Below are 15015 nucleotides of genomic sequence, written 5' to 3' on the forward strand. Positions count from 1 at the left end.
TGGGTAATTGAGCTTTCAGACTGAGTGCTGGGTCACAGAGCTTTTACTGTATTGTGGCTATATCCTAACTGCTGGAAAGGACATGTTAGTTATGCATAAGACAAAGCAACCCTAAATCTGCTATAACACATATTGGGAGACAAAACAGTCCCTTGTCAGCCCCAGAATTGACAAGTCACAAGTGTGGCAGGTCCTGATTCCCTACTGCTTTGTGTTGCATAGGCGGCACAGTGAGTATAAAACACTATTTAATTTAGTTGATCTAAAATTTTTTCCACATTAATTTTTGGGACAGATGCTCAGGATGGCCAGAATCAATTGGACCAACAAGGGACAAAGGATAGCAAAGTTCACTCAGGGGAGTGCATCTAACTGAGATGAACTCAGAATCTTTTCTGTCACTTATCTGAACATGGCTGATCACTTGGTGGAGGATTCATCCAATTAAATTTTAGTTTAAAAGAAATGTTGTCTAGACGCGGTTATTTCAAAAGAAAACCCTTCTTTCGAAATTACCGTTAAACCTCATTTTATAAGGACAGCGTTTCTTTTTTCAAAATAGGGTCCAGACGCGATTATACAAATGAAGCAAGAGAAATTCAAATCTGTGCTTCATTTGCAATTTCGTTCACCTGCATTTGCATTCCTTTCTCGAAAGAGGAATGCAGTGTAGACATACCCTAAGAGGTTGAGCTGATTAAGGGAGAAAAGAGAGAAAATTCCCTGTTGCCCGCAGCATTTCCTTATCTCTTAAATACTGTCGATAACACTTTTTTGTAAATATTAAGTAAATATTTATTTATTTCAAAAGTGAATATATTTGCTGCAGGAGTTGCTATGATGATAAGCATTTTGTAATAAAGTAGACAACTGTGTCACATAATAGACAAAAGGGAAACAGGGTTGAAAAGTACTTGTGTACTATTGTCCTGTCTAATATTTTCCCCTTAACTAGATACTGTTGGCTCTTCTGAAAAAGATATACTTTTTACTAACTTATTTGGTTGTTGCTACTTCTTTTTTGGATTCTTTCTTGAGACACTGCAGCAGAAAATCTTTCAAAGTGATCTACGTTTTTAATTGTATTCTGTACTTGAGTAATGTGTATTGTATCAAGTCTCATGTATTCACTAAAACTCTTATTACGATTACTCCAAACAGCATATTTCTCAATGGGAAAATGCCGTAATTTTTACAGCTGGTGCTTCATATGTATTTATTCATTTATTCATACCAGAGTACAAACAAAAGCAACAAAATATAAATGACCTAAAACTAACATACACCTCAAAATGCATTCACATCAAAATTTCAGATGAAGATTTTTAATAGCAATTCACAAATAAAACTGAACTTTGAATGGGAAAAAAATATTATTAAATGTGACATTAAAGAATCATCATTTTCCATACTTCTACCACCTTTCTAACCAATTAAGGGTAACACAGGTAATAAACTGATTTATAACACTGAAATATAAAATGAAGAATTGTTAATGGTAAGGTTAAGAGCTTTGATAGCTATATTTTCTATTAAATATAGAAAATGAGCACAGAGGAGGTAAAACGTAGGGCAAACCATTGTTGGCATGTGTTTGCTTTTCCTAGTTCTTCTTTTATATAGACTTGCTAATCATCTTAAAATGTTATTGCTACAGAACAAAAGTAATGTGTCATGCTTGATGTAAGTAAAAGACAAAAAAGCGAGTGATCTTAAATATTCCCCTTCCTTTTCAGGGAAAAGCCAGGGGAGGGTGACACAAAAACAGCATGAACCAGAAACTGCAAAGCCATTAAAAAAAACACACCACAATTTGACCCAGAAACTGGAAAGAGGTCAGGAAAAATGTAGAAGCTGGATAACTGAAGTTTTCACACGTGTAATGTGTGGGTTAATGTGCTAAAAGCCAATTAGATAAAGAGTAAGTCATTTGCCATGTAGAAATATATAAAAGCCTTAAGTCTCTTGACTGGAGAAACACCACAACAGAAAGTGAAGAATAGGAATGAAGGATTAGACATAGCAGATGGAGAAGGTGAGAACTAACATGAAAGATGGGAAATAACTTCCTCCTGCTCCAGAATATGGTAGCTTGGGACCATTTACCAATTTTGTCTTGTCTGTTACTATTTATCTGGCTTAAATGTACTTCCAGACACTATGGCTACGTCTACACTGGCCCCTTTTCCGAAAGGGGCATGTTAATTTCACAGATCGTAATAGGGAAATCCGTGGGGGATTTAAATATCCCACGCGGCATTTAAATAAAAATGTCCGCCACTTTTTTCCGGCTTTTAGAAAAGCCGGAAAAGAGAGTCTACACTGCCCTTTTCCGGAGGATCTTATTCCTACTTTGAAGTACTTTGAAGTCGGAATAAGTACTTCAAAGTAGGAATAAGATCCTCCGGAAAAGGGCTTTTTTTCCGGAGGATCGGGGCCAGTGTAGACGCTCTTTTCCGGCTTTTCTAAAAGCCGGAAAAAAGCGGCGGACATTTTTATTTAAATGCCGCGGGGGATATTTAAATCCCCCACGGATTTCCCTATTATGATCTGTGAAATTAACATGCCCCTTTCGGAAAAGGGGCCAGTGTAGACGAGCCCTATAAGTAACAATAATTATGTCTGAAATAGGATAAAGACAAAAACTGATTAAGCCTAAATTGGACGGATTTGTGACTCAGTTCCCCATTTTTTAATCCCAATGACTGCAATTAACATATCTTTACTGGGGCCACACAGAGAAAATTTTAATGAGGTAATGTGACTGCAGAAAGTACATTATGGTGACTGTAATCACTAGCAGCCGCAATTCCATTTTTATTTTTGCTGTGACATTTTCATATATTTTGAATGAAATAAAATGAACAGGGATTATGTCACATGATTTCAATTATTTCTGGTGAGTGATTGCAAGAGAAAGTAGACAATATATTGATGTCATAAGTCATTTTTTGTAACTGAATGACGGAGGATCGGCAGAAACAACTGACCAAACCAAATTAACAACAGGTGTACCCTAGATGCTGTCCCAATCCTTAGCTCAAGTAAATCAACATCATTCCACTGACTGCACCAACTGAGAATCCAGCCCTTCACTTATGTGGGTGTCTGCCAACACAGACAGTATGTCAAAAGGCGTGAAGTATTGTAAAAAAATCAGCTGTCACAAAATACTCACTTTGCAAACAGTCAGCATTTAGGAGGTCTTGGCACTTCTCATGACATTTGACACCACATTCAGTGCATCTCATGCCTTGCCTGGCTATGCCCCAAAGGAGACCTTCACATTCGTAACAGTATGTGGGAGTTGTAGCTGTCCACACTTCGAAGTTATGAGGAGTGGTTGATGACATTGGATAGATTAAAGCCTGTAATGTCTTTTTGAAAACATGCATTTTCTGTCGGGTGGGATGGAGGAAAAATCATTAAAAAAAATCTTAGATTTCAACGTTCTTTCACACAAGTGACATGCAGTTAAAATGTTCATAAAATACATCACACCTTTATAAAATATCAGATTATACGTCAAATTATAGCAAAATACTAAACTACTCCTGTCACCTCTTACTTTGAAGAGCAGGTTGTCTGAAAGACCTAGTTTAACGATTATATCAACAGCAGCATTAAGACATATTTGATAAATTATATTTTCAGAGTCCAATATAATTCATTTTTTTCACCATGATGATGGAAATGCAAAAAAATAATTAGCATTACATTTGCAGATACTTTTAGGCAATTACCTTAAATATAGGGCTCCTGAATATGTATATGCTTCCTACAGGGATTTCTCTGACTACACACATTGCATGGAATATATCTCTATTATGTAGAAAGTGCCTTCTCTTAAATCTCATTTCTGTATTGTCTCCCCACAGAATTGAAGTAGGCAAGTTTCATGAGTTCCATTTTTGGCAGTTTTCCTGCAGTACAGAGTCTAACACTTTTCCTCCAGGAGTCAAGACTTTCTTTTTCTTAAGAGGAGTGGTTCCAAATCAAACCTCAGAACTGATGGAGAGCAGCTTTGGATCCGGGTCCAAATTTTGCTGCTCATTAACACTCCTGGTCAAAAATTAGTGCTAATACACTAATTAGCATAGCAAAACAAACTGAAATCAAGCTCATTAGTGCCAAAAAGCCAGTTGAACACTGACAAACTTACCCCTGTAGGTCTGTATATAAAACAAGTGTATAAAACCCTATAGGTTTCCACAGACAGCATCTCTTACTATTCAATTTACTCAGCTTTGAGAGCTCACTTCAGCTGTGCCATGTAGTGAATGCTTCCAAGTTCCACTGATATCAGTGAGAATAGTAGTTCAGCAGCTGTCAGGTAATGCTCAGCACCATACACACAGGATCAGGCCCTGACTTTGTTTCTCTGATTACATGGAGATGGCTGACAGAATCCTGCTAAGAGTTCTAATCTTGTCTATTTCTAAATAAGTTTTTTTTAAAAAAACCTGTTGTGAAGGAGGAGCAGTCCTCTTACAGACAGCTGTGGAGGAAGCTGGATATTTTGAAAACTTGGTAAACACATGAAAACGAGGCCTCACATTATCCTGCGGGTTTGCTTATGAAAAGCAGAGTGAGAAAGAGCTGAAGTGTGACAAGGCTGCACTCTATATGCGTCTACATAGCAGGGCTTAACTCAAAATAAGCTACTCAAATTGAGCTACGTCAATTGCATAGCTTTTTTCGAAATAGTTTATTTTGAAATTGGAAGCATCTACACAACACTTATTTCAAAATAGAGCACTCTTCCTCCGACTTCCCTTACTCCTCGTACAATGAGGGTTACAGCAGTTGGAGTAAGAAGTCCTCCAGCTTGACAGTATTTTGACATTATTTCAAAATAACTTAGTCCACGTCTACACAGCAGGCAGTTATTTCAGAATAGTGCTAGTTATTTCGAAATAGTGTTGCAGTGTAGACATACCCTATGGCTGGAAAGGAAGAGGAAGTAGATATTTTAATGTAAACCCATGTATTGAACATGGCTCAAGGAAAAGATTAGGAGGATTGGAACTGAAGCTTTTTTCCCCTTATTATTATGAATCCTCTCCAACATAGAGACTTCCTCTTCTATTCAAAAATCTAATTTTTCATTGTGACATTGAGTCCCTGCCTTCACACTACCAATGAAACCAGCCTCAATTGCCTGCTCTTCCTGTAAACACCTTTGTGATTCCTCTATTATGCTTGGACAAAACTCCCCACCCCAACTGAAGAGACATCACCTGTCTTTTTTAAACCTCTCTTTGAAACCTATGTGATGCTTACAAGTCAGTGTCTGTTATAGATTAGGCAGGCAATCAGCTGTGGCCTTTGAGACTACAGTTTTGATTAATTTATGCTGACACCTGTTTCTACTCTAATGTTGACCCTCTATTTCCTCTCCTGTTTGCCTGCCACATATTAGTGTATAGTTGATAATTTTTGACTGGGGTGGCAATGAGCAGTCTAATGTATTCCCTGAAAGTTTTCTGGATCCAGGACTATTTCTGTGTTAATTGATTGTATATCGCAAAATAAGATGTAAGTGGACCTTGAATTGTTATCATGATTGAAATATCACTAATAATAAATAGCTATGGAAACTTAAATAAATTACTTGTGGCATCCTCACCGTAATCGGTACAATGTGCAGCCTAGCTAGCTGTGCAAAATTGGGCAGAAATTCTGCTGTGGTTCAAACTCATGTGATCCAAATAACTTTGAAGCTCTACAGCATGTCAACTCTAGTAACATAAGACTGAAAACAACTTGAGTAAACAGCTGTGAGTTCAAACAATGGGATGATGGGATGGGTGCAACAGTGAAGTGCAAGACAAGCCACGGAAGTGGCTCTACATATTTTTTCTACTGCTCCCTGCCTGGGTCAGGTCTTCTCCCAGCGGGAAAATCTTTTAAAGCTTCTGTAACATGCATTGGTAGATATATAACAACTAGGAATGCCTTTGCTAGCCATGATTGCTAAAGTCCAACATGTTCCATTCCTTCCCCAATTTCTTGAATGCTCCTTTCATAGATGACAGGTACAGAGGTTAAAAAAATCTTCAAAAATATCTCAAACCACATTTATACAGTAATGTTGATTAATCACAATTCACAGAAATGACCATATGTTTGAAGATTCCTTTGCAGATTTACTGCTATAATATATATGATCTCATTAGTCTGTCAGTGCAAATCCTGCCCTGTCTTTCATCCTATTCAATTCCATTGATTTTCACAGGCTATATTTCATTTGTAACATTTAGACCATTACATTGTATAAAGATATCAAAATAAATAATTTTAGTAGCCCTTGAAAGAAACACCTTATATATAATTCTTGAAATAGCACAGAAGCCAAATAATCCATGTTTTGTTTTTTTGTTATTTAGAACCAGGGAAACTCAAGGATAAAAAAATGTTTTGTCTGAATAACTAATTGATTTACAAGGTGTACCTTTGAAATAAAAAAAAATAATGTACTCATATTTGCTAAAAGGCGGTATAACTTTATGAATGACATTTGTGTATATATATTTGTTAAGAAAAGCTTCTTGCTAAACAATAACAATTAAAGGCCTTTGTGTTATTTAACATGCAGCAAAAGGATAATTGTATGTACCTTATTATCTCATCATCAGAATGCTTTCATTTGTAATAGTATTCTGTCCTAATCTATTGTTCATATTTATAAAGCTCTAATAACAGCAATATCTAGGCATTGTTAATGCACAGCAAAATCCTCCACCACTGAAAAATTATCCACTTATTCTCCTTGCTGAAGATAATTTCATTCAAGCATTATGTCACATGCTATTAGAACATGCCATTCCTTTTAAGAAAAGGACAAAAACAAATAATTATGCTTCCAATTAGCAATATTTTGAGCACCAGAGACTTACCACAGACCTACAACTTTATGGTCCTTAATCAACAAAGCAGTTAAATTTATGCTTTAAGCACTTAATTAAGTCCCAGTGAAGTTAACAACATTCAGCAAACATCGGCTATGTCCACACTGCAACGCTATTTCAGGATACTGGAGAATCCCGAAATAGCCATCCCGCATTTTAACAGCAAGCCCATTATTTTGGGCTCACTATTCCAAAGTCCCTGTAACCCTCATTCTATGAAGAGTAAGGGACATTTTGGAATAACAGGTTATTTCGAAATTTGGCGCTACGTAAACAGTGCTAAATTACGAAATAAGCTATTTTGAAATAAGATTGAAATAAGATACGCAATTTGCGTAGCTCAAATTGCATATCTTATTTCAAACCATGGTACAGTGTAGATGCAGCCATTAAGGCTATGTCTAGACTACATTCTTCTTTCAAAAGAGGAATGAAATTAGGCAAATCAAAAATGCAAATTTAAATATCCCGCACTTCATTTGTATATTTGCGTCTGAGTGTTTTTTCAAAAAAAAGGTTTTTCGAAGTGAAAGCACAGTCTAGACATGGTTCTTTTGAAAAAAAACCCTTTTTTGAAAGAACCCGTATTCCTGAAAAAATGAGTACGGTCTTTCGAAACAGGTTTTTTTTTCCCCCGAAAGAACCGCGTCTAGACTATGCTTTCACTTTCAAAAAACCCTTTTTTGAAAAAAGCACTCAAATGAGAATATGCAAATGAAGCATGGGATATTTAAATCCACGTTTCATTTGCACTTTCAATTTGCCTAATTTACACTCCTCTTTCGAAATAAGAATGTAGTTTAGACGTGCCCGAAGTGCTCTGCTGAATCAGGCCTTAGCCTACATGCATTGACTACATAGCATAATTATGTAGCAATGCATGGGGCAGCAATCCTTATACAATCTATTCCCAAAGTTTAATTTATGGGAGGTAGGTGGCAAATTATTCCTGCTGGAGATCACCAACTGAAAATTAGATGTTAGAATTTTCTGGCTCAAACCAGTTGTCCAGCCAGCCCATGTTCTTGCCTCAAACTGTGAGCAGTAGCAGACACCTCAGAAGTAGCTGAAAAACACCCAGTAAGGAAATAACCTGCCCATCCTGTCAATTAATGGATGCCTTGTGAGCTAAAGATTGAGGGTTTACCTCCATTACCTTACTGTAAGGCTGTCTATAACTGGATGTTCCCACTGTTTATGTAAATATCTGGTTCTTGTTTCAATCCTGCTAAGCTCTTGTTCTCAATGATACCCTGTGGCAGCGTTCTACTGGTTACGTATAGATTGGATAGAACGGTATAGCCTTTTATCAACTTCTAAAATTGTTGCCATTCAATTTTATTGTATGCCCCCTATAGGCGCCCAGTTTGCCTTTGCTATGCCATTCATTATAACAACTGTCATATGACAGGCTGCCCTTATTTCTCTCCTTTGTAAAACCATCAGACTCAATCTTTTCATTCTCTATCACGTAGGTGTCTTCCTATGCTTGTAATTGTTTTTGTTGTCTGTTTTCAGATGCGTTTCTGGTACAGTATATATTGTTTGATAGGGGCTGACTTGAAGTGAAAACAGTTATCAATTTCAAGGTCTATAACAGTCTTAGATATGCAGTATTAGTTTCCATCCTATTCCTTATGCATCCTAATGCTGTATTAACTTTTCTGACCCCTGACATGTATTGAGCAGACATTTTCATGAAGCTGTCTGAAAGGGCCCCTACTTTTTCCCCCAGAGGGTTTACAGTTAATTCAGAATCGAACAGTGTGGTTAAAATTAGTCTCTCTGTTCTGCATTATCTTGCATTTGACAACAATAAATATGTCAGTTGTAGAACTTGCTTCCTCTCTAGAGGGAGAGTCTAGAGTAGTAGCTTCAAAACAAAACAAAACACTGTGAAAAGGAATGTGTTGAATCATTCGCCTTTCCCTTTTCTTCCTGATTTGAGTCAGTAACTGAATGGATAGATATTGTCACCATAGTGGGCAATGTTTGGAAAACGTTTTTTGGTGTGTGTTTGTTAGTAATACATATTATTTTCAACTTTTGTAAATGTGGCAAGCTATTTTAATAATCATATTAAAGAAACATCACACAGTTTTATTTTGCACTAGTTATGTGATGCATTTTGGTCTAGATAGGTTATACTTTTCTGTGCCTCTTGTCTTTTTTTTATGATTCTTCTCTTGCTCTAACAACCTTTGTTGCTATTTTAAGACTTCAGCCAAGGTAACTGCTGCCTTTATTGAAAAGGATAATTTTAAACACTAGCTGTTTTCCACATCATCATTCTATTTTACAGTACTAACCTATGGCTATTTTACCGAACATTACCTATGGCTCCACACCAGGGGTGGACAAAAGGGCCTCTGCAGGCCAGATGTGGCCTGCAAAGTGGGTTGATTCAGCCCACAGAGGCCCTGCCACTCCCCTGCCCCCAAGCCAATTAGGGTCTGGGGGAGCGCACAAAGTTTCCTCCGCCCTGCCAGAAGCACATGGCAACACATGCTCCTGGCAGGGCGGGAGGAGGCTTCGTGCTCTCCCCTGTCTCCAAGCTCTGATTGGCCTGGGGGCAGAAGGGGGAGCACGTGGAGTCTCCTCCCACCACCAGGGCCTGGGCACCTAGGGAGAACCTTGGGGTGGGGGCAAAGGCCAATCATGGTCTGTGGGTGAAGAAGCAGGGAAGAATCCTGGCCCTGCCCTTTCTGCTTGAGTCCCCGCCTCTTCCAGAGTGGCCCGGGGCCACTTCAAAAATTTCTGAAGTGGCTCCCGGCAAAAAATTATTGCCTACTCCTGCTGCACACCATCTCCAGTCAAATCACGGGACCTCCTTTGAAGTCTTCAGTATCAACATGTTGCCCACTAGCAGCCTCTCTACTTTTCTCCACTGTGGAGCCTAACTGTATTCTAAACCAATTAAACGTATTTCATTTTCTCAAAGGAGAATAAATCATAGAAGAACGTGTTTAGACTGGTAACTAGCTGGAGACTCAGGGGTGGCCTTTGTCCCTCAAATTAAAGTTTCTGTTTAATCATGCGAGGTTTAGCCAGGTAAAATTACTTGCATCTCCATGGAGGAAATGATATCTGTTGTGCTCTTGATTAAAACAATCTTCTTTTGCAAAATACTGGTGGGAAATAGTTATGGTCAGAATTTAACACTTATCAGCATGTAACTGGCTTTGAAAGACTGTCACTGTAAGCTTATGTGGGAAATAATCATTCTAGTCCAACCATTCACCCACCAAACTCCTTGTTATTGGTGGTTATTATTATCGGAGGCAAAAATCTGCTCAGTGACTATCAATAGTGAAAAATTAAACATGGCCCCCGCATTCTAATCTAACAGGTAAACTATGATACAGAAGGAGTACCAGGAGTGGAAAGACAGGTAGACCCTTATCAAAAGCCTATGAACAACACTGCTAAACATCTTTAAAATGACAGTTCTCCATAAACAAAATGCACATAAAATGAAAGTTTTAAAACAGAAATGTCTCCTAAGACCCATTTCAAGTGAGTGTCATGACAGAAGAAAGATCAATCAAGTCACAAATGGGTTACATGCCAGAATCAAGACTAAAATTATTCAGAAAGAGAGAGCAGACAAACACTCTTAGGGGATACAAAACTCTTACATTTATGTAACACCTTTTAGCCTGTTAGATATAGCAAGGCTGCTTAACTAGCCAGGTTATGCAGCAAAATGGAAGGGATAAGTAGAATCAATCTCTGCTCTTGTGAAAAGGGATAAAAGATCAATATTGTCTTGTCACATCAGACAAGAATTTGATTATGTATGGTCTCATCTGAAAGCCCCCACATAGTAAATGGCACCGTTTATTCTATGCAGGAACGACAAAGAGCTAAATGATTTCTGAAGTATTCAAAGAATCCAGTTTTTTCATACCATATGCTTAGACCAATATATTAGGAACCAATATATTAGACCAAACCATATATTACGAAGATTAACATAATGGGTCATTTATTATTTTAACATAAATATATGATCCTAACAGCCTGATATAGCATTCCTTATTTGGTTTACTTTAGTGAAGGCAAAAAGTTCTGGGTTTGTGAGAGACAAAATAAATATAGATATCCCTTACTTCAAAGATTTGCTATTTTTTAAAAGTATAAAATTTGCTATTGGGAGCATAACTTTCTGTAGGTTTGTAAAGCATCTAGCAATACAGGGTACTTACACAAAGAAGAGCATCGTGGTGCTACCAGAAAATATATAAATAAACAAACAGCAAAACTATGAAAAAGGCCAATCAAGACTAAACAAAATTTACAACATCATCATGATCTTTTGCATAACATTAATAATAGATGTTCAAATAGCGCTGTCAAAGTTTGTTCATTACTTAAATGAACACAACTTCCTCTGAAAAGCACTTACCATTTCTTCATTGTTTATGGAAGTCCGGATAACCATGGCCAGAGATATACCAGACTTTCGAGCAGCAAGTGTCTATTTAAAGTGAACACACACACAAAAAAGTTACCACAAACCATACAAACTATAGAATCTAATGGAAAAAAGAGGGGCTGAGAATGTTATTCTGTGTGAGTTTAAGCAAAACTGTAACAGTGATTAATACATTTCAGTTACTGTTTACTGCACAGAACTTTTAATGTTGCGAAGGAAACACACCTTCCATCATCATCATTGTTTCTATTGGCAATGCGTGGCTGAGCTGCCATTCTTAATATAAAACCTGTTTTTCAGGATTTTGCAGCTCAGTTTTTTTTTTTAATCCAACAGGCTGTCACCATTTTTTCCACTTTGCCAAGCAAATTCATGTGCCCTAATATGCATGCGGGATGTCTGTAGCAATTTAGAGATTATTTTGCAGTGGGCTTACATTTCAAGTTGCCAGCCTGATTCATTTTTTTTATAAGTCGCTGACGGTTTTGAACATTTGTGTGCATGTAAAATATTTCCCTGTCTTAAAAAAGCTGCAGAAAATTTCATTACAGTAAAAGAAAACAAGTCTATTAAAGAAGCTAACAATATTCACTCAGCATTCTGACAGGATACAGGTACAGTGAAAGCACTCTTCAGCTAGGAAAGGATTAATTCTGTCTCCCTTCTTGCTTTCCCGTTGCCCAGCTGTTCAGACTAGTGGCTATAAGAATGGCTGCTGGGTTCTGAAGACTGGGATGAAATCCAGGTGGGGGGAGTGCCCAGTGTTGTTTGTTTTGATTTATGGCAATTCATCTGGAGTTATGATAGGGATTCAATCTACATAGTGCTGAGCACGTCCATGAGTACTTCCAATAGCTTAAAAAAAGGCATCCGGGGGGCTCATCAGCAGGCAGTAGTAAGCCAGTACAGACTTACACTTAAGACCTTGCTGATTACTTATGTGGCTTATTTCTACCCACCAGCTCCAAAAAGGCAAAAAGCAGGTACAACAAATTTATTTTTTTACAAAAAACAAGGTGGTTGGATGCCATTCCAGGTCCTGAGTGTGTTCTTTGTTGTCATTGTGATCACATAAAATGGGTCCTTAACAATTAACCTGAAGGTGTAACATCAAGAAAGGGGATGTGCCCATAGAAATTAGCCTTGTGTGCTATTAGGCTCCATGCACATCCTCCACAAATACTACCATTGTATAGAAACTGTACCAGTCCTAGAGCCAGAAGGTCCCTTTCATTCTTGGGGGAACAGAAAGGATTTATTCCAGGATACAAAATCCTAGCCGTAATACCGTGACATCATTGTAAAATATTGTTACCTCTGAAGCCAAACTAAAACATTTCCTTCTCAGTCACAGTAAATCATTTCAGGAGTGTCTGAATGCTTTTATCAGCGTTCTTCGCTTACCCAGCCTCTGCCTTGCCTCACATCTCTTCCCTTGGGGTCTAGTGGAATTAAGGGTGATCAGTTATGGCCATTACAAATCCTCTAGTCTATTACCCTGGTAGGGATCATATAGATGTTCACATTGCTGCCTGCTAGATCTCTAATTCATGTTAACAGGAGCTCTTGAAATACTTTTCCTTCCTTACTTTCTAATGTTCTTAATTTATACTGCCAGGCCTACTATATTATCTGGTTTGGTGACCACATACTGAACCACCGCCGCACGGATTTCCACCCGCCGAGGAGTTGGTTCATGACGTTTTGGCTGGAGTGAAGATGTTACATTCTTTCCAGTTTAATTTTGAACTTGGAGGTAATTGGAAATTGATTTTTGTGCTTAGATATATTAAGACTGCTCATTTTAACATTTTAAATGTTTACTTTCTTCAGCTGGTCTAGCTATACTATTTTCAACAAGTTTCCCTTGATGATAATTAAACTTGCAGAGAGAGATAAAATTATTAATCTTGTGAAACTAATTATGGTGTAAGAAAAAGACCATGGCGTGGAAATATTTGATTTGCTTCATCACTATTCTATTACAGTTAATAGATGTTCCCAGCAATCTTTTTTCCTTCTTAAATTCTTAGCAATTTACCTAGTCTGTGAGATTCATTCAGCATTAATTTTCTTAGATGGTCATTAATAACTAAATAATTCTGTCTGCCTGTCTATTGCCATCTCTTTTATTTCTATGGCACATTGAAAATGGGTGTGCTGCTAAGGCTGATAAAGATAGAATGTCTATGACAGAGGTGATTTAAATATCTTCAAGGTTTTGCCTTTCAAACTTGCTATAACATTGCTACATAACATGAGCTGACCAATCAGAGAAGAGAAAAAGGAGCCAAAATATGCTATGAAGCTACACGTGTGTAGACAACAATCTCTACTGATGGCCAGTGGATCTCCAGTGTATGGAAGGACTCAGACAGGAATTAATATGTTAAATACACATACCTTGTTGGCTTGCTTGCTTTTGGTTTCTTTAAAGCATGGAATGAGGCTTACAGAAATCAGAATAAACGATCCGATATTTTGAATTTATTTCGAAATAATGGAATTTCTGTGTAAACACTCGCATTGTTATTTTGAAATAACTGTGCTGTGTAGATGCACCCTAAGACTCTTTTGCTTATAAAAATAATTATGCTAAGCTGCCCTCAACAAGATCCTTCACAGTTGGGACCTCTAATTATTAAGGATACATCGACACTGCACACTTATTTCGAAATAAGCTATTCCGGAAGAAATACTCCGAAAGAGCTTATTTTGAAATAGCACATCTACACTACAGGGAAGCCTCAAAATTAGTCCAAGGCAGACTTCCCTAATGTGGTTCTGCTACCTCAATTTAGAACCCCAGAAGCTACTGGGGAGTAATTAGTGTGAATGGCCTTAGGGAAAGAGCTATTTTGAAATAGCAGAATTGGAGGGTCCACGCTACTGCTACAACATGGAATGAGGTTTACAGAAGTTGGAATAAACGATCCGTTATTGTGAATTTATTTTGAAATAATGGAATTTCTGTGTAAACACTTGCATTGTTATTTAGAAATAACTGTGCTGTGTAGATGCACCCTAAGTCTCTTCTGCTTCTTAAAATAATCGCTGCTTTTCAATTTATAATATGTGGTGTTACCCATTTTGGACTAGACATTGAGTTAGATTATGCATTAGTGCAAGACTGTGAGGAGAGTAAGAACATCAACCATGAGCATGCTGGGCAATGAGTGGATGGAATACTTACCATGACCTGCAATAATGTACCCGGTAGGGGGAGTGATGTTATTTTCTATTTGTGTAGACCAACAGCAAACTACTAACCTTCTAGGGGTGGAGAAAAGGAGGGAATTTTCTGTGAGGCAACCCCTCCCCCAACCATGTTTGGGAGTTGCACAGTTTATCTATTATTCCTTGCTCAGAACTATATCTAAACTGTACATAATGATGGTAGGGGTGCAACCAAATTAAATTGCTGGCATCCCTAGTGGTCAGTGTGGATAAAAGGCCCAAAGAGCCAGCCCACAGAAGAGATTTTTCTGATGTACTTTGGATCTACAAGAAGAGGGGAGACTTGATGTTCCTCTTTTGGCACCCTCTGTCCCTAGGCAGGGATAACATATTTATGAATTATATAGCAGAAATCCTGTAACTCTTCTGAAAATTAAAATAAAGTTTTTAATCATCAGAGGGGTTTACTTCTGGAACAGTTGTTGGGGG

At 37.7% G+C, this 15015-nt stretch overlaps 1 protein-coding gene across 1 annotated transcript in view; it reads right to left on the reverse strand.

Annotated features, from left to right (window-relative positions):
* UNC13C (unc-13 homolog C) overlaps positions 1–15015 on the reverse strand; it is a 435134-nt gene that overhangs the window by 302442 nt on the left and 117677 nt on the right. The window contains exons 5-6 of the mRNA XM_075897272.2: positions 11320–11391; positions 3179–3398 (exon numbers count right to left, since the gene is read on the reverse strand). Coding sequence (XP_075753387.2) covers positions 3179–3398; positions 11320–11391 — 292 coding nt within the window. The remainder of the gene's footprint in view (positions 1–3178; positions 3399–11319; positions 11392–15015) is intronic.

This window comes from Pelodiscus sinensis, chromosome 14, assembly GCF_052426305.1.
Source record: "Pelodiscus sinensis isolate ZL-2025 chromosome 14, ASM5242630v1, whole genome shotgun sequence".
Classification (NCBI taxonomy): Eukaryota; Metazoa; Chordata; order Testudines; family Trionychidae; genus Pelodiscus; species Pelodiscus sinensis.